At 39.0% G+C, this 19,022-nt stretch overlaps 2 protein-coding genes across 7 annotated transcripts in view; one reads left to right on the top strand and one right to left on the bottom strand.

The window, feature by feature from the left end:
- Window positions 1-204: 204 nt before the first annotated feature.
- mterf1 (mitochondrial transcription termination factor 1) lies at window positions 205-3,061 on the bottom strand. The gene is made up of 2 exons (XM_085262213.1): window positions 2,981-3,061; window positions 205-1,889 (listed from the first exon to the last, which is right to left on the bottom strand). Exon 2 carries the CDS (start codon window positions 1,856-1,858, stop codon window positions 695-697), a length of 1,164 nt encoding a protein of 387 aa, XP_085118339.1. The 5' UTR covers window positions 1,859-1,889; window positions 2,981-3,061; the 3' UTR covers window positions 205-694.
- A 5,545-nt stretch (window positions 3,062-8,606) lies between these two features.
- akap9 (A kinase (PRKA) anchor protein 9) overlaps window positions 8,607-19,022 on the top strand; it is a 68,125-nt gene continuing 57,709 nt past the window's right edge. For 4 of the 6 annotated variants that reach the window (XM_085263262.1, XM_085263260.1, XM_085263263.1 and 1 more), the window contains exons 1-2: window positions 17,945-18,073; window positions 18,340-18,612. In XM_085263262.1, the coding sequence (XP_085119388.1) occupies window positions 17,975-18,073; window positions 18,340-18,612 (372 nt within the window). In that variant the 5' untranslated portion in view covers window positions 17,945-17,974. Of the gene's footprint in view, window positions 8,840-17,944; window positions 18,074-18,339; window positions 18,613-19,022 lie in introns of those variants that run through there. The other 2 variants (XM_085263264.1, XM_085263261.1) reach the window with 1 other exon arrangement.

The following is a 19,022-nucleotide window of genomic DNA, read 5'->3' as shown; positions in this document are numbered from 1 at the left end:
CATCATGGATGAAGAGCGGACAAATCTGCAGCAACTGTGTGATGCTGTCATTTCAAAATGGACCAAAATCTCAGATGAATCTGTGTCATGCTGTTCTGAAGGGAAAAAAAGAGGGTCCAAGTTGGTATTTGCAAAGTGTGCCTAACAAAGTTGTATGGTGAGTGTAAATGGAGATCTTTGCTCCAGTCATTTAACTAAAAGAAAAACCCATTTTCTTAATGACTCTTACCATGTGTTGGTTTTAAAATGGCCCAAAAGTCTTCTTCAGTGCTTAAAAACAAACATCACATAAGTCATTCCATAACTTTACCTGTGAATGAAACATTCAGTCAAATGTATTTCATCTTTTGCATTTTTTTTAATTCCAAGACAGCGTATTGATGGATTAAAACACCTGGTATTTGAGCTGAAACATTACATAATGGGTAATCCACTGACAATTTCCTTTTACTCATTAGCTTCAAATGTAATTCCATGTCCCCAGACCTTCAACTTATTATTTTTACTGCTTTAATTACTTTTGTGAGACTAGAAGAATATCACAGGCACAATGTTTAGATTTCAATACTGGAATTAAGTTTGGGATATTAAAAGAGCTCAATCATATTATCTCTGAACATAAAACCTGATTATTCTTAAGTCAAAAAGATGAAAAAGTATCAGCCAACACTGTCTGACAGGCAGCAAGCTACACTCATTCTTCTGGTGAGGCAGAAAGTTTTTCTATTTTTGCGGCAAACCGCTTTCGACTTGAATCAAGGATGTTGATGCCATTCTTCTGGAAGTCATAGCCCAACCTTCTCAGTTCCTCTAGTCGCCCTGTAATGTTTTGTGTGCTGTAGTCCAAAACTTTGGGCTTTTCCAGTATCTGCTTCATTGTTATTCCTCCTTTTAAAAGACAGTCTAGTTTAGAGCTCAGAGTGTCAGGCCCAATGTAGAGGATCATCGGATAGTTGATGATCAGTTTTTTAACATCAGCTTTCCGACAGCCAAGTGCGGTCATCTTCTGCTCCAGGCTGTTGAAATTCTTTTTCAGGTACTCGTTGGAAAGGTCCAGAATTTCTGCCCCGTGGCCTTGAAGAAGAGCCAGCAGTTCTGAATCACTCAACTTAAGTGATGCTTTCAGGTTGTCGATGTTTGTCTTGACTCTCTTAGTGCTTCTGATTAGAATGTAAAGATTTCTTGTTATGACCATTTTTGCAAACTGCTCTGGGTTACTTCCACCGAGCTCTGTGCAGATATCTTCCAGAAACTCCACCATTTGCTTGTTGAGCTCTAAGCTGTTGGAGAATGTGCGCGGTGCTGTGGTCAGCAGCCGGTGGAGATCTTTGGCATTTAGTCCCAGTGAGACCAGATAATCTATGTTCTTTTCCAAGTTGTCGTTATCACTGGAGCGGAAAAACGACTCAGGTGAGCGATCCAGGATGCTTACGATTTCTGCGTCTGTCTGGAAGATGTTTCTCCACAGCTGCCAGCGTTGTTCCAAGTGTTCAATGGAGCGAGTGATGGCTCGGGGATAACGGGATATTATGCTAGCAATGACTTTGCGGCCGGCACCTTTTCCTTGCAGGAACTGAGCGAGGCCGTTCTCATTAGTGAAGATTTTACGAAGCACCCCAGGCTGACGCTGGCGTGCCATCCTCACGTCAACTCCCATGAGGTTCAAGTTCTCGAGCAGAGATTCATTCTCCGGGTTTACCGGCGGCTTTGTTTCAGTACTTCCTGTCGAAGTACTGTAAAGCCTTCTGGGGAAGCAGGCTGATGGAAGATGTATTGGAGTGAAGCCAAAAAAGCTGTGCTGCAATGTCACCGATCGCTGCACAGTGAGGAGGGCTCTCACTCCAGGAACTCCTGCCATTTTTATTGAGGAGGGCCACACTGAAGCATCACTGCAATTCAGACAAGAAAAAACATGTTAATATACACTCATGAAAAGACAGTTTTCACAGCTGCAGTCCTGTGAAAAACTAATCAAACCCCACTGGTTAACAGCTGTAGAACCACCTTTATAATCAGTAAGTTGGAGTGACTGTTTTCTGTGTGACTTTATCAGTCTCTCACTACATTGTAGAGGAATTTTGGAGGTGGTGGAGGTGGTGGAGCCCCCCCCACAGCACTTCAGTCAGGCCAAGGTCTGGGCTTTAACTGGGCCACCACGGCACCTTGATTCTTCTCTTTTTCAGACATTCTGTTGTAGATGCTGCTGCTATACTTGAGATCATTGTCCTGCAGCATGACCCAGTTCGGGCCAAGCTTTAGCTTTCAGAGAGATCCTGGAAAAATTGCGGCATTGTGTTAACACACACCTGAATGCTCCAGACCAGCAAATTGCCAAAAACTCATGCAATCATGCATTTGATAAGCAGCACCTAGCTACTACAAACCCTCTTAATTCCTATGGAAGTAATAAGGGTGTACTTAAGTTTTTTCACAGCACTTTTGCTAAATTAAAAAAAAAAAGGCTTTAATATAATTAAAGAAAAGCCAAGAAACAAAAAAGAAAAGCCACTTGGCCAAAAAAGATGCAGACAGGTAACTGGTGAGCACATCTATTATCAGATGCTATTAGTAAGATATGATTGGTTTACTTTTGGATATGTTAATTTACAAATATATGAATCTTTAGTGAAACCATTAAGACATTGGTATATTAATCTTTTTCTTTGCTAATCTGATTTGCTGACACACCGCTCCAAGCTTACACCAGTAACAGAAACTTTCCAAACAAGTATTCTTAAACTTAGTTGTGAACTGCTTGATACTGGCCATTTACTAGTTATTTACTACATAATGCGTACGTTACTTTGGCAAAGTTATTTACGTTAGTAATACAAAGGGAAGCTTTTATTTATTCGCCCGGGAATAACTAACTGAAGAGTCCAACCAAAGCACACAGTCGTTTCTGTTTAGCGGTGTACAATATCTAATCAGTAATAGCCCTTTAAGTACCAGTCTGCTTTAAAAAGTATTAAAAACATACCAAAAGCCAACATTTCTTCCATGCCGGTAACGTGAACTCCAAGAACTCTCGCGAGATTCTTCTTCTTCGTTATATTTATTGGCTGTAGGTTAAATGACAAAATAATACGATAGCGACACAACTGGTATGGTGGAGTTTGTGCCAAACACCACCTCACATCTTCTGAAACATGTTTTTTCTCAGATAATCTAATACAGTGTAAGTTTCGTTATTTTCGTTCTTTTTTTTTGCTGTTGACTATATTGCTAACACTCCGTTTAACTTTATTTTTAATTAGGTTTTCCAGCCATTGCCTTTTTCAGCCTCATATTTCTGCTGACAGTGATTAATTTTTTTCTGTTAGTGTTTTTCTGCGTGTTTAAATCAGAGACTTCTCACCTGTTCCTTGTCATTTCTGCACATTTCCTCTGAAATCTGTAAAGCCATTGCCTTTATACTGATTTATAACCACTAGATGGAAGCAAAGATCTTCTATTTGAAAGAATAGAACATATCAACCAATGACAGGTGAAGTGAATAACGTTACAGTGCTATATTCTGCTAGGAAATCTTGGCATTGGTGTGGATCTTACATTGACATGTACCAAACATCTGCTTACTGTTGCAGAACAAGCACACTCAAATGACAACAGAGCCTTTCACTGGCAGCAGATTCCGCCAGCATGGCTCACCTCAGAAACTGTGCATAATTTGATAAACTTAGGTGTCTAAGGATTTAATCAGACCTCCAAATGACACACATTCCCACCTGAACCTGATCCACAGGTGTCCCACCTCACAGTCCACAGGACCAGAAAGCACAGGATACCCAGTAGTTCAATGTTAATTCTCCAAAACATCAGAGCTTTTAGGACGATCCACACAATATTACACAGATGTTGTGAATGGTTGGTGTAAGGACGGTAAGCGGGATTTTAGAAAAACTTAGGCCATTTGCCCAGTTTCCCCTAATTTCTATTAATATTGTTCAATATCAATTTTCAAACATTATATTGATTTTTTAAATTCTTTTTAATTCACTACATCCTGCGTAAGTGATGTGTAAATTAATGTATTTCCTTACCATTAGTCAAATTTAAAGACATGGTTTAATTAAAATTAACCTTCAAAAATGTATGGTCTGTGTGCATCGAGAATTTTTCCTTTCTTAGTTTGATAAAAACCTGAATTTTTCACAAACAATTTGAGGGACATCTCCATGGAGATGACCCCTGAATAAGTGCTTTTCTGCTTTGCACATACTGTACATTCTAAATTACAGTGTGCTCAGTCACTAGTGAAGCTCTCGGAGAGCAATGACATTTTTCAGTAACCTGGGAAGCTTCAATCACATAATAAAAACACAGCATTATAGAGGACTGGACTGTTGTTGCAGGCATCAATAGTTAATTCTGTCTCAGCTAGCAGATGCTCTCGTACAAGCTACAAGAGGACACTTACCATGTGTTATGATTCACAGCCTACCACTGATAAACGTACTGACCCAGTGCGTCTCTTTACTGATGAGTCCCCCCACTTATGCATATTTTAATGCATGACACTGATATTGTCATTATGCAAATACACATTGCTCTGCTGCTCTAAGACTGAAGTGAGCTCCATCGCAACAGCTGGGCAACTGGAGTCTCGATTCAAATTCGTCTCACACATCCACAGGTCACAGTTACATTTGCATTTGCACACCTGCATTTTTCTTAAACCTATCCAAAGTATTTTAGGGACCCTTATGGTCTTTGTGTCTGTCTTTTAATTACTTATACTCTATGACAGACAATAAAGAGAGGTTATAAGACACCATAAATGGTAAGAGTGGTTCAATCTGATCTACGCTGCTATTGTATTTGAAACAGAGACATTCCCACGTGTTGCTGAGCTTCCAGCTTTCTTGTTGCACTTAACTAACCCTACTGGAGTGTGAAATATATATTTTTTAGCCCCCCATAAAAGTTATTTGGCCTCATAAGAGATTACAAGATGCCAAGATTTCTTAAACATAGAAATGGATCATACATGTTTTAGTAATACAAAGTCACGTGAAGTTTTCACAGGACTTTATCAGTCGCTTACAACACTGAAGAGGTAGTATACCCTTACTGTTTCCATAGGAATTAAGTGGGCAAGTGGCAGCCAAGTGCTGCTAATCTCTAACAAGTATGGCTTGTTTGGATGGACTGTCAGAAGAAAACCTCTTCTCTCTAAAAAGTCCAAAGTGGAGATCTATGGCTATAATGCACAACACCATGTTTGGTGAAAGCCAAGTACAGCATGTCAGCACACCACCTACTGTCAAGCACGGTGGTGGATAGGCCATGATTTGGCTTGTTTTTGCAGCCATGTCCTCATATTTACATGTTGGGTTTATGAAGTATAACACAAAGTCTCCTTTGTGTAATAAAATTTAGAATACTTTGAGCAGAATGAAGTATAAGGATGAAGAAAAGCCTTTAAAAAAAATGTAATCATATGAGGATCTCAGAAGGTGAAACTACCGTATATTACACTTCTGGGCTATAAATACACTTTAATTTAAAAAAAAAAGCTGTAGCACTGGATGTGATGATAATCTAGATTAGTTAAGGCTCCTTTTCATCTTTTTTCCACCATATGTATTTAAAGTGTTATAAGAAAAATGGTTTAGAGTGGTTTCATTTTACTTTTCAGTATCTAGATGTTTCTATCATCTTAATTCTAACAGCCTTTGTTCACCACCCTCTGACTTATAAATATAGCATGCATGCTGTTCATTTGTTGAGCTTGTCTTGGTAAAGTCACTTGGGTAATTGTAGACTCTGTATACTCCCTGAGTGAATCAATAATTCAGAGGCTGACGAAACTTTCAAAAGTTCCTGCAGACGCTGGTGCTCAAACAGCAAGCTTTCACAGGTGAGATCAGGCTGGTGAGAATGTCCAAAAGAAGATGGGTGGAATTCAAAATCTGCCAGACAATAAGCTGTTCAGCCCCCGTCAGCCGAAGACACAGAGCATCTTCTCCCGCTGCTGCTGCTGCTACTGCTACTACTGGTATGTTTCTGGAAGTATAAGGGAAAGTTTAATATTTTATAATTCTACAGGAATATTTTAGCCTGGATGTTAGAACAAGAAATCTTCGAATGAAACTGAGGCAAAACGCTTAGGTAGGATATTTGTTTAAGACTGGACTGGCCTGCAAATAAAAAGGGAATAAATGTTGGTCCACCTGGACTTTAATCTCAGGGAAATTGAAATAAAATGTAACGGTGTAATGAAATAATCAAAGAGTATGAAATAATAAAACTGGCTAAAATTTGTTAGTCTTACATGTGCAGTTTGAGGCATGCCCTGGGGAAATATGGAGTTTAAGCAAACATGTAAGAAATAATCTCTAGATTTCTAAAATCCCAGCAAAGACCCCTATGAATTACTACCCACATCTCCTATTAGCTCACTGGTGATCAAATAAAAACTTTAAAGAAAGAAGATTAGTTCATCTAATGATCAAGCCACAAAGTTTATATTATCGCTGACTTATTTGGGGGAAAATGACAGGAAAGATAAAAGGCCTTTAGTTTGCCAGGAATACGCTACTTTAATTAAATATAAACTATTTTAAGACTGAAGATCAATCCCACATGGAGGCTGTGAGTAAAATATTGCCTGTCCATTTATTTTAATCATCCCCATCTGTCCTAGAAACCGATGCCAGTCTCTCATATTACCTGCAGCACCATTCAGCTGAGACAGCTCACGTGCTTCCTCTTTAACATATGGCAGCACTCTTGGTGATGCAGCCCATTCAAACGCCATGCTGGAGAATGCGAGGTGACAGCTGGATCCTTTATTAGCAGCAAACATCTTTGATATGAAAATATTCTGTGTTTAAAAAAGAAAACTCTCAACTGGGACAGCTCTGGCAACCTCTCCTCCTCGCCTGTTACCATAGAAACTGAGCAGACTTTACAAGCAGACTTCAGACTGCAGAGAATGAAGGGAAATTTATGGGATTGTAGTCAAATATAGTGACTGGCTTATTAATAATTAGCACTAAATGTATTATTTTTGCATTAAATAATCTTTTACATCGTGAGAAATTCAGCACACTTTTCTGTAATGGCTGTACAAATTCACAAATTTCTTTCAAACCACAAAGAGAGAGAAAAAAAGAGAATCATAAATTATGGAGAAAAGTGGTTTGTTTGGATTTAAAGCAGTCAGGAAGTGTTTCATCACCACCCTCAACGGTAGACGCCAACTAAATGCATTTTTATGAGATACTTATGTGGGTACAAATGGAGAGACGTGTATTTTATTTTCATAGCATCTGGCCTTTGCCTCCGTTATTTTATCAGTCAAGATATATTTATAGAAGACAGATTCAAAGCTACCCAATAGGATCAGGGGCATTCAAGTGGCAGGGAGTGAAACTGGTTTGAATATGCTGGATAATTGTTTCACAAAGTGAAAAAAAAATGGACAAAAAAGTAACATTTATATTAAAGGCTTATGTGGTTTCATGGTGAACAAGTTATTAAATCATAATATACTTAGTGTCTAAAGTAAATGTACTTATTATATAGAATATCACTTTTCAGAATCATGTATATATTGGATCATAATTTCTGATTCACTGATTTGTATATCACTTTATGAGTGCAAAGTACAGTAGTTGCAAAGAAAATATGGTAAAGTAGAAGCAGAATGTAGCTGTACATAGAAATACTTAATATGCTCTCATCCACTGGGCATCATTAAGCTTTACAGTACTCTGGTCCAAAGGCATTAGCGGGGCATGCCCAAGAACAGGATACACAGTGGTTAAAATTAGTTAGAGTAAATCTATCCACTGTTTTTGGATACAGGGTTATACTTTTACTTTAATTATTATTTTGTTTTTGTTGTTTAGATATATACTAAAACTGTGTTGAATAAATTGTCATGTCACTCCTTCTTTTACTCAAAGTCAGAATCAGAGCTTGACAGTGACATAATTTTTTCAAATTAATTAGCTGGAAGTTGAATTTGGTACCTGAAAACAAGTTTCTGTGAGAAAATTCAGCAACCATGCGAGAACTTGTGTAAGAAAACACTTTCATTTTTCAGTAGGTGGAGGTTTGCAATAAATAACAGATTCTGGTCATCAGCCAACAGACTTTTTAATGACAATATATATACACATATATCAAAATGTAATTTTTAACTTTGATTTTTTATAAATGAATTAAAGTATTTAAAAAACTTTTTCTAGTATTGTGTGGTCATACCAAAAAGTGATCACCTGCCAAAATATGATTTCCTGTATTTGCCTGCTGTTAGTGACTTGATGGGCTATAATCTGTCAAACATTCCTGACACTATTTGGGAGTTGTGGTCACTTTTCCACAATGTTACTTTTATATATCTTTTACTTATCCAGGAGTAAAAGTCCCGCTAACAATAAACATGTCTTTTTAAAGAGAGATATGGCTAAGAGGACAGCAGAAACAGTAACAACATAACATAATAGTTCTATATAGAAATTTGAAGTGGTAAAAAAAGACGATCTTGTTTTGGACGGTATTTCTGACTGAGCGTGAACGCACCACCGTTTGGCTGCCAGTGGGCGTGACTGTGAAGGCACCTACACTACGTCATCATTACTGGGTCTCATGTTTACGTGGAAAACATGGCGGCGGACTACCAACAAGGAGACAGCTAGTTAATGCCAGTGGAAGTCTCTGGGAGCGAGCCACGAGTCATATAGAGAGAGGGACATTTAGCGGTTAGCTTTTAAATTTCTCTCGCGGATACTTCGCATGAGGCAGTTTCTCTGTTTGTTTAGCCACAGGGACTGCGGGGATGGAAGACGAGGAGAGGCAAAAGAAGCTGGAGGCCGGCAAAGCAAAGGTATGATTCTCAGTTTTGGTGCTAGCACAACTCACTGACACTGCTCTCATTACTCTGAAGTAGCGACTTAATGCTGTCGACAACTTGTTTTGTCGCGGCCGGGGTCTGTCAGGCGCTTTTGCCCCCCCTTCCTTTCATTTTACGCTATCAGCTGTCGGACTCCGCAAACATGCGCCCTGCTTCGCACTGACAGCCGGGCATGGGGCGGGCGGGGTTGGGGTGGTTAGCATAGCCGCTGCTGGTCTCCTTTGTTATGCTGCATGTCTGCACTTACTAAAGTGTTTCCTTTTACTTTCCCGAAACCGACGTGCAGGTGTGCGCAGGCCACATTGCTACCTGGGATTTATAAACGCCACCTGAAGTGACACTGACTGACAGGCTGGTGTAACAGGATTTACAGGACATAACCCCACTGGCTAGAACCAGCATTGCCTCACACGCCAAACTTGTGCTTTATTAGCTGTCTTCTAGAAACGATAGCATCCACAAACTGGATCAACGTTTATATTAATCGACAGTGACACGGTACGCACTGCTCTTTCAGTTTTGGCTCGTGGTGCTTGTGGATGACCTTGCAGGAGCTCTGTTATCTGTTTTTATAGTCTGTATAACCCAAACATCTTGCGGGGGATGTGTTTTATCAAAAAAGATGTTTTCAAAGAGATCTTAGCAACATAATTACAAGCTGGCCAGACCAGCCTGTGGTGAGCATCTTCTTTCATATCATGAATACACCAGTGTCATGCTGCAAGCATGTGGACAATTAGATAAAGCGTTGAGTGTTGCACTGTAGCCCTGAATGTTGCATTTTTATACATTCTTTCCTCAGCTGTCTGGATGCAAAAGCATATATACAAATAAGTTGATGCAGAGGCTTCTTAACAATCTTAATAATATTTAAGGAAAATCTTATTTGGAATGTTACCTGTCTAGTTTTCACGATCCTACTCTAAAGGTTCAGATGTGGGTCCAGTGTTAGATTTCATGGTGTATGCCAGTTGTTATGGACGTTGAAGCTGGGGAAAGCTTTGGGATGAATGTCGTTACTTATTTGACTGTAGTTATTTTAAGTTGCAAATTTTAAGACTGGAACATCAGCCTGAGCCATTAGATTGAGACCAAATGTTTATAAAGTGAAGCACTTGTGTATTTCTAAAAATATTACCGTGCAGCACAAACTTGTAAAATCTTGTAAAGAGATTGTATCTGCAATCTTTGTACATAGGTCATGTGTTTATATATCTATTTATTTTTGTATTTTCCTTCTAGTGTGGGAAATAGGATCCTTAGGTTTGATTACGTCTTCTCTTTTACTCCAGGAGGGCCCTAATGAGAATGAGTCTCTACGAACTAAATTGTCGAGTCAGAAAGTGTCAAAACTGCTTAAATCAGGCAGTCTCTTAAAGGGAAATCCAGCCTCTTTCCATCCAGATGCTGCAGAGAAACATTCAGCATGCTGGTTTTTAAATTGCTTAAGCTCTCTGGTTTTTGCACCGCAGGGGAGACCGTCTCCCGGGTTATGACTTTGGTATTTTGGTTTATAAAAAGGCCCCTCTGTGGTGCAGGCTGTTTTTTTTCACACAATGCCAAATCACAATGTCCTCATGCAGTGAAGAAACCTCATGACATAATGTTTAACAGGGACTTCCAGAGCTGAGTCAGTCTATAAGATGTGGGGAGTGTTTACATTGTCTTCTGGCTTCCTCAATTTATGAAAAAACATTATTTTTTTCATGTATTTCCTGCCTGCCTGAAAAAGATGGTGCATTTCTGAAATCAGGTGAAGGAAAAGTTGATGTTGATATCTGAGTGAAAGGTAAACTGTCTGTCATCTATTGTGTAGCTCGTAGCAGGCGAGTGCCTACTGAGTCATACCAGACAATAAGCAAAGTGAATATTGTGGGCCGGTGTTGCCAGGCTTTTGTTTCAGGCTGTTGTGCGCAGATGCTTTGTTCATGTTTTGCTACAAAATGGAGCACACTGACAAGCGTGTTACTGGCATTCTGGTTTTATTCATTCAAGACTTTCACTGAGTTCTTCAGTTACATGAGTAGCATCTTCTTAGGCTCCCTGTATGAAAAACACTGCGCTGACTGCACTAATGTACTCAGGGTGGTGTAAGATTTTCTGTTGGGTTATAGAAACCCATGAACTCAGATATGGCACCTGTTCCTACACTTACTTTCTGTAAATCCCTCCCAATTTTCAAATCCAAACGTCACCTCTCATGTCACTTTGTAGTTGTGGGTAAATTATCTGTCTGTAGATATATCTGTCAGATGAAGAGTTTCTTTGTTTGTTTCCCTCCAATTAAGATTGACGCTTATTATATCTCCTTTTTTATGCTTACAGAGGTGTGCGTTTCCACTGAATGAAAGTACCTTCTTCGTGTTGTTTGTCACCCTGGTCTTTGGGATCAGTAGTACGTTGAACAGAGCTGATTTTTAATGAAACATCAGGGAATAATTTGGCTCAGGGGATGCTCATAATTCATAAAGGATTCTATGTGTATTTGTTTGTCTGCTTCTCCGATATGCAGCTATGCAACCTCAGGCTCTTTCTGCAGAATGAAGAATCACTGATATGTGTTTGTACTTTTGACAGATGAATACTGATGATTATCCACAAATAAAAAAGCAATACTACTATCTTAAAACATTTTATGCATCAGATATCTTTTAGAAGATTTATAGAATGTGTTTTTTCAGCCCTGGAGAGACAACATGCTGAACTACGTGTAAAGGATCATTTTAATTTCTCAGCATTCAAATAGCCTTAAAGCTCAGTGTCACCACCATCCATGCCAGGCAGTGTTGCAGGTTTTGACGACAGCAAAGATACAAGTTGAGCTACTTAACTGAGGCTTGAATAGTTAATCCTTCAGGCGACTAATCACAGGGATGCCCTGCATTGCCCTGTGTTATGAATGGAGTATAATCACCTTTACTAGTTCTTATTATTTTCCTAAACTTGTACTGGAAAGTTTGATTTTTAGGGTGCAGTATTTAGTGTTTCTAATGCTTGACAAAGTACTAAATGCTTTGAAAACTCGTATTATGTCAGGCTGCACTGCTTCAGAAGGGATTGTCAGGTGATTAATTGAAGATGATGGTGTAGCAGCTGCACAGGTTAAATTGGCAACAGCCTGGATGATGACTAATTTTAATTTTCATTGTGGCTTTTAGACACTTTCTGAGGGGATTTCATCTTGCTTGATGCAATGAGCATCTTCTATAAAAACACTATAACAGGTGTGCCAAACATACGGCTCGGGGGCCAGAATTGGCCAGAAGTAGTCTACATTCTGGCCCATTGGACAGCTTTCAAAAATAGAAATGCATTTTGGACTTTTAACTCTGTTTTCACAAGTTTTACAGCTTTTCCTACTGATAAAGACCTCCCCCGTGGACATTTATATTACACCAAGTTAATTAAATTATAGATTTCTGTATTTTACACATTTTACTTCTTACAAGTTAAGCCCAAAGACTCATGCTGACAGATTTCTTTCATTTACTACAGAGGTGTTTCTTTATGATGTATAATAATGGATTGCATTTATATATAAAAACCTAGAGGTGCTATTAAAATGTCAGTTCTTTTTCTTATATTAAGATATGTTATTGATTAAATGTATAAAAATGGGGAGTTTCAATGGTACTTACACGTAAGATTAAAGTGGGCTGTTTTTGGCACAACAATGAATAACTAATGTATTTATTGTCTTAATTTTTGATGGCAGAGAGATTATATTACATATTAATATGATAGCATCACACAGTTGCTTCAGATTGTTGGTTGCACATCCACTCATTCATTCATTTATCTGTTTTCTTACACTTATCCATTTCAGGGTCATAGGGGGCCACTGGGGCTCATCTCAGCTGCTGTTGGGGGATGGGAAGGGTACACACTGGATAGGTTGCCAGCCTGTTGTTGGGCTAACACAGAGACAGGAAACCATTCACTCTCACATTCACACCTTTGGCCAGTTAACCTAACCCCATGCATGACTTTGAACTCTAGTAGGAAGCCTGATAGAGCCCGCACAAGCAAAGGGAGAACATATAAACTCCACACAGAAAGGCGCCAGACTGGATTCACAGGGTCAAACAACATGCCAAAAGTGTCAAGTTTGTGTTTTCCTGTCAGTGTCTCATGTGTCCCTCTCTAATTGTATTTGCAGAATGACAATAAAAGCAATTTGATGAAGAAAAAATATTTTATGTATAAAAATTCTACTACAAATTATTAAAACTGCAGAAAAAAACACATTTATAAATGACACTTGAGAACATGCGGTATAGTGAATTTGAGATTTAGTGAGGGTAAAGACATGACATGCAATAATGCTTCAGGATATTATCCTGAATGCCATCATACATTCCAGCTGATCCAGCATATACTTTGAGCTGCTGAGCTTGAGATTTGATAATTGTAGAAAAATGGTTGATACCATGCTTTTATTTATTTATTTATTTATTTTTTATTTTTATTTTTTTAAAGAGTGAAGAAGCACCAGTTCAGGGTGGAAAGATTTGATTATTATTTTTCAGCTTTTCCGGTAAAATAATCGTGTGCACTCCACTGGTCTCTGATTTATCTTGTTTGAGTTTTGGTGTTTGCTTATAGCATTTCTGTGTTGCTTTCTGCACTGAGCTGTTTCTGGGGTGTTTGTTAGAAGAGCTGAAGGATACCTCAGTCCTTCTGGCCTAACTCTTGTTTTTAAAAGGTAAAGACATGTAGAGCTATTAAAATAATGCATAGCTGATAAATAATACCTGCAAATTAAATTGACAGACTGTCACATTTTTTATTTTCTGTTGTATTTCTGGACCAACAGTGTTTCAAAAGGGGAAAAAAAGCTAAGTCCTTTGAAAGTGAGCAGGAGGAGGCGTGTATGTGGCCGCTGGCATTGAATTGCCTCATACTGTGCCTTTGATTCGCTCTTGTTACCATGGTTAGCAAACTGTTCACTGACAATACAGTAGGTACACGTGTTGTCACAGGATAAACCACTGAAAGGACATTGCTTAAAGCAGTCCTGGAAGAGACCGGAGTACAGTTTTCAACCTGTGTCATGTCCTGTGTGTTACATGTGTTGTGGCCATTGCACTGCCGTGTTTAAAACCCCTTTAACGTTTCACAGATGTAGCACCAGCTGGATAAGGCGTGATAAACCAGGTGACGCAGAGGTGGTTCAGTTACTGTTAGGTTTTATTTCAACCTGAAGTCAAATGTGTGCATTCAGCTTAGCAGTAGCTACGAATGTGTGCAGAGGATTTACACCCTGAAGTAGCACAGTGTTGACTCACACTGTGCTGCTGGCTCTCTCATTGGCACATGACATGAGGAGCTGTGAGCTTCCTCTCTGGGGTACAGTGGAGTGATGTTTTTTTTTTTTTTAGGGATGTTGTGAATTCTTTTAGCTGTGTGTCTGACTGACCTGAAACCATAGAAATCCATTTAGGTATTTAAGTCTGACACACTGTTATTGTATTAGTCATACGTAAGCATCACATTAACTAAGCTAATTTTTCACTTGGTGACAATAAGTCAAACATTTGTGTGCAGTCATTATAGAGCTGGAGCTTTCAGTGTCTGAGAAACCAATGACTTTTATACAGCGTCAGTTAAGAGAAGCTAAACAGTTACTAGGATTTGTCAGCTGTGAACTTTGCAAGGCTGTTCAGTTATATACTGATGTACCACTTTACTAGGCATCCCTGAGAAATACACTCTGCAGCCACTTTATTAGTATCAGTTTCTGCTGTGATGTGCCAGGACCAGAATTTGGCATAAACAACATGAAAGCATGGATCCATGCTGCTTGGTGTGGTGGTGTTGCTGTAATAGTGTGGGGGATATTTCCTTGGCACAGTTTGCTCCTCTTAATACCAACTGAGCAATGTTTAAATGTGGCAGCCTTCCTGAGTATTGTTGGTCACCATGTCCATCTCTTTATGGTCAAAGTGAATCTTCCATGTCACAAATCTCAAATCCTTACTGTACTCAATTGGTATCAACAGTCACTAGATATGAATCTGTTCCAGCACCTTTTGAATGTTTGAAATTCTGCAAAAACGGTGTGATGAAATTATGTCAATGTGGACTAAAATCTCTGAGAAAAGTTTCGAACACCTTGTTTAATCTGTGTGTAAAGAGTTAAAGCAGTTCCGAAGGTAAAAGCGGACCCAATCCAGGACTTTAAACCAGCTTTGACTTTTTCACTTTTGGTGGAAGTTGTCAAAAAGGTGGTAATTAAGCTTTATTATGCTGTGTTTATCATTGATAAATCATACAAAGCTACTTTACTAAAGTAGTCCAAGAACAAAGAATAGCTTTAAAAATGCCGCCTTGAAAACAAAAAACTGAACCTGACATTATCCACTATTTACTATCAGATATATATTAAAACAAACGTGCCTGTGTAAATGTTTTCTGACAGCAGATGGTGATACACCTACGTAATTTCTGCTTTCCCAGATGGTATTAGAGCGACGCAGGCTTCACTACTCCATATGCTCAGCCATTGCTCTGCTCTACTCAGCCAAATAGGGCAGCTTGCTATGAGCTCAGTGAAAGGCCGGTGGTTCCCTGGACTCATGAGTGATGGTGCTCATGTACAGCAGACCTGCCAGCAGAAATCACCTTGTTTCTCTGAAGTAGGATAGCTTCCATACTGTATGAGTGGCATTCATTCATATTTCATTCTGTGTCCTCTGGTATTTAAAGCTTGTGGGTATGCTTGGACAAGATGTGGGTCATGCGTGGAGGTGCAGAGGCAGAGATCATGAGCCCTTTGAGCTTTTAAGCTATTTATTGTAGGTGGGGAACATGAAGACAACACCCACTCTCGGCTCTGTGTCAGCCTCTGACCTTTTGTGCAGTATCACCAAATGAGCAATCACAAAGTGCCCACTTACATGCCAACTTTAAGCTGCTGCTACAGGAGTGGGGTGCATAAAACCGCTGATGCAGGTCTAAGGCTGAGCGGTCGACTGTACTGTACTCTAAAGTGTGCTTCACCATTCGTGCACATGCGCTTGCGTGCAGGATTACAGAGAGACTAATGGACGAACACCCTCAGTACATTTTACATTTTATGTCCCTTTGTTATATTATGTTATTAACTTTGTTTGCTTTTAATCCTACATCTACACACATGGCTTCTGTGAAAGGAGCATTTCTTTTTATAAGAATTATTACTATTTATCTGTTTAACCTTTCATCTTTTTTACTACTTTTTAATACATCCATCCATCTGTTCTCTTCTGCTTATCATTATCTGGGTTGTGGGGAAGCTGGAGACTATCCTACTATAGGTCGAGAGGCGGGGTACACCCTGGATAGGTCGCCAAGCTGTCGCAGGGCTAACACAGATAGACAGGCACCCATTTCTACTCACATTCAAACCTATTGGCAATTTAGAAATCACCAGACCCCACTAACTGCATGACTTTGAACTGTGGGAGCAGCACGGTGGCACAGTGGTTAGCACTCACAGCAAGAAAGTCTTGAGTTCAATTCCACCATCAGGCCAGAGTCTTTCTGTGTGGAGTTGCATGTTCTCTCCATGTTTGCATGGAAAAATGCTTTTAGATCAACTTTTCATAACAATCTATGTAACAGTTGTTGCAATTTTGCTATGAAGTACAAACATCAACTGGATTTGTAGTCAGGATCTGCATCTGTTTAATCAGCATCTGTGGCAAAAAAAATAGTCCTTAGTGTCACTTTATGTGGATTTAGATTTGTGATCCACATTTGCAAATATTGACCTAACTGACCCTCTCCTAAAAGTCCTAAAAGTAAAACAAAAGACCCCCAAAGAATAAATGCCAACATAATTTGAGAAATATTCGAGAAATATCATGACTGCAGGTGTCATTTTGATGATATTGATCACTGTCTCTCACCCGTGACCTGTGATATTTCAATGCAACTAACGGAATTTTTATTTAAATTCTCTTGTTTTGTCTTTCCTTTACTCACTAAAACTTCAAAGATATCAAAGTTTCTTTTCCCTCTAAATATTTTAAACATCTACTATTTTCCCAAAGTCTATGAGTAATTCTCATGATTTCAATAATGACCAAAATAATTACATAAGTCACAGAGTAGCCCTGCTTTGTAAGGCTGATGTAGAATCTAGGTCATTTTTAACATTTCATTATTTTCTTCATTGTAACCTGTCAACATGTGTTGATTACTCAAAGTGAAGCCCTGCTTTTTTCTTTTTCTTTTTTTTTTTAATCCAAGTCACTTTGACCATCTGGAAGAGCACGTTGCTCACAGCTGTGACATCTGTTGTAAGGTGCAGGGGCATTTCTCAGGTGAGCAGGCTGTCTGTACGTCAGCAGTGGTGTACTGCTGCTGGTGTACCCCCTGCTTTGCTCACTCTGCAACTTTTTTGCCGTCACCTGCATAATAAATTTCAGCAGTATCAACTGTTCAGGCTGTTTAATTAGGATCATATTTACATGATCAAGCAGAATATATTTTTATTTGTAAGTGAGAAATAAAGATTGTGTACGAACATTAAGTGTTGTTGTAGTGCAAGCATGTTTTTGTTTTGTTTTTTGTTGTCCCAAAAATATCTGCTTGGATTATTTAATTAGTAGGTTTGTTACAGAAATTGTTCACAAAGTATTTTACAGTTTAAAAAATTTCATAGCAGATGTGATTCTGAAATGTGGGAATTAATTGATTTATGTATTTTATTGACATTTTTTTAAGTCATTACAAAATGTTTTGTTTAAATAAGACACATTAAAGAAGTTTGTAGTTTATGGCTCTTGTTTCTCTGTGGAGTGATAGGATAGTGACCAGGAGAGGCCGATCAGCACGATGCTTAGAAAGATTAGAGGATAGGAACATTTAGCACACATGTTTCATCTTATTAAACAGATCAATGTGGCGATAGGCGTTTGCACTCATATTGATTTAGAAATGGATTTAAAGTCACTTTTCAGGAACCCAGAGGCCGTGAGTTTGTTTCAGATAAATAAATGGAAATAGTTGTGAAGACAGCGTAACATGTTGCTGGTTGTTCACAGTGATCATTGACATAGTTTAAAAATCCCTTCAGTCGGGATTAGCACCTGGCACAGCAAGAGGCATGTGCCGAGTCATATGGAGACGGGGAGGGAGGATTCACTCAGAGAAACAAGATCGCGCGTTTGGGGCAAACAAATGTTTCGCTTGAGTTTCACTAAACTGTGTCGGCTCAGAGTAGGTTCATACATCATTTAAATTTTCAGAAGCATTGAGTTAGAGGTGCTAATAGCTACGGTGAGGCAGGTGGTTTACGATGTAATGTTTGAACATGTGGGTCAGATAAACAAAGATCTGACTGGAAGCTACAACTTTTAAACCTGAATTACACCAACACTTAAATAGCTGTTTTGTTTGATAATTCTTTTTCATTTTCAAGGACCAGCTTGAAGCAGAAGTTTTTATGTTTAACACTAAACGTTTTCCTTTTTCTATGCCCCCAGTTGGCTGAGTACCGCCAGAGAAAAGCTCACGCCGACTCCCAGAAGAAACAGAAAAAGAAGAAGAAAAAGAAGCCAGGCGAGGATTCGGAGGGGCATTCACAGGGAAGGGTGGAGGTTGAACTGAATCAGTCTGTGGGAGGAGAGGAGGTCACAGGTGGAGGACAAGATGGATCACAAGAAAGAAACAGAGACCCACACACCACGGAGTTTACCTTCACCAAGACGCTCAGGAGTGGAGAGACTGTCAGGCATGACCAGACGTACAACATAGAGGTAGATACTAGTTTTATTGCCATTTCTCAACTGTCACGCAAATATGCTCATAAGATCTCAGTGAGGACTCTGATTATTTTTAAGTTGCCACATCCTGAGTACAATTCTAATGTTACCTATTAATTTCCTTTCAGATATCAAACTTGTGATTTAGCTCTGATTTAGTGGAATGAATAGATAATGTTGCCCTGAACTGTGTCTCCAGCAACACTTATAATCAGAGTTTCTAAACAGTCTCTAAATTAAGCCTTTCAGGGGAATATTCAATTTTTTTGGCACAATCTATTAGCGGTTCGTCTATAGTCTTTTTTTCTTTTTTAACACGTTATTATTCCTCAGAAAGCACACTCCTTGTGCGCCTCCTGCACTCAGACACTCCTGAAATTTTTAAAGACCATTTAATGGCTTTA

The sequence above is a fragment of the Mchenga conophoros genome, linkage group LG22, assembly GCF_057382185.1.
Source record: "Mchenga conophoros isolate Kocher_MC1m ecotype Shallow Benthic linkage group LG22, M_conophoros_male_GT1.1, whole genome shotgun sequence".
Lineage (NCBI taxonomy): Eukaryota > Metazoa > Chordata > Actinopteri > Cichliformes > Cichlidae > Mchenga > Mchenga conophoros.
Note: the sequence above shows the minus strand (reverse complement) of the source record. Positions and strands in the feature narration are given on the sequence as shown.

Excerpts from the sequence above, each read along its gene's own strand:
- mterf1 (XM_085262213.1), bottom strand. The coding sequence starts at position 1,858 with ATGGCAGGAGTTCCTGGAGTGAGAGCCCTCCTCACTGTGCAGCGATCG.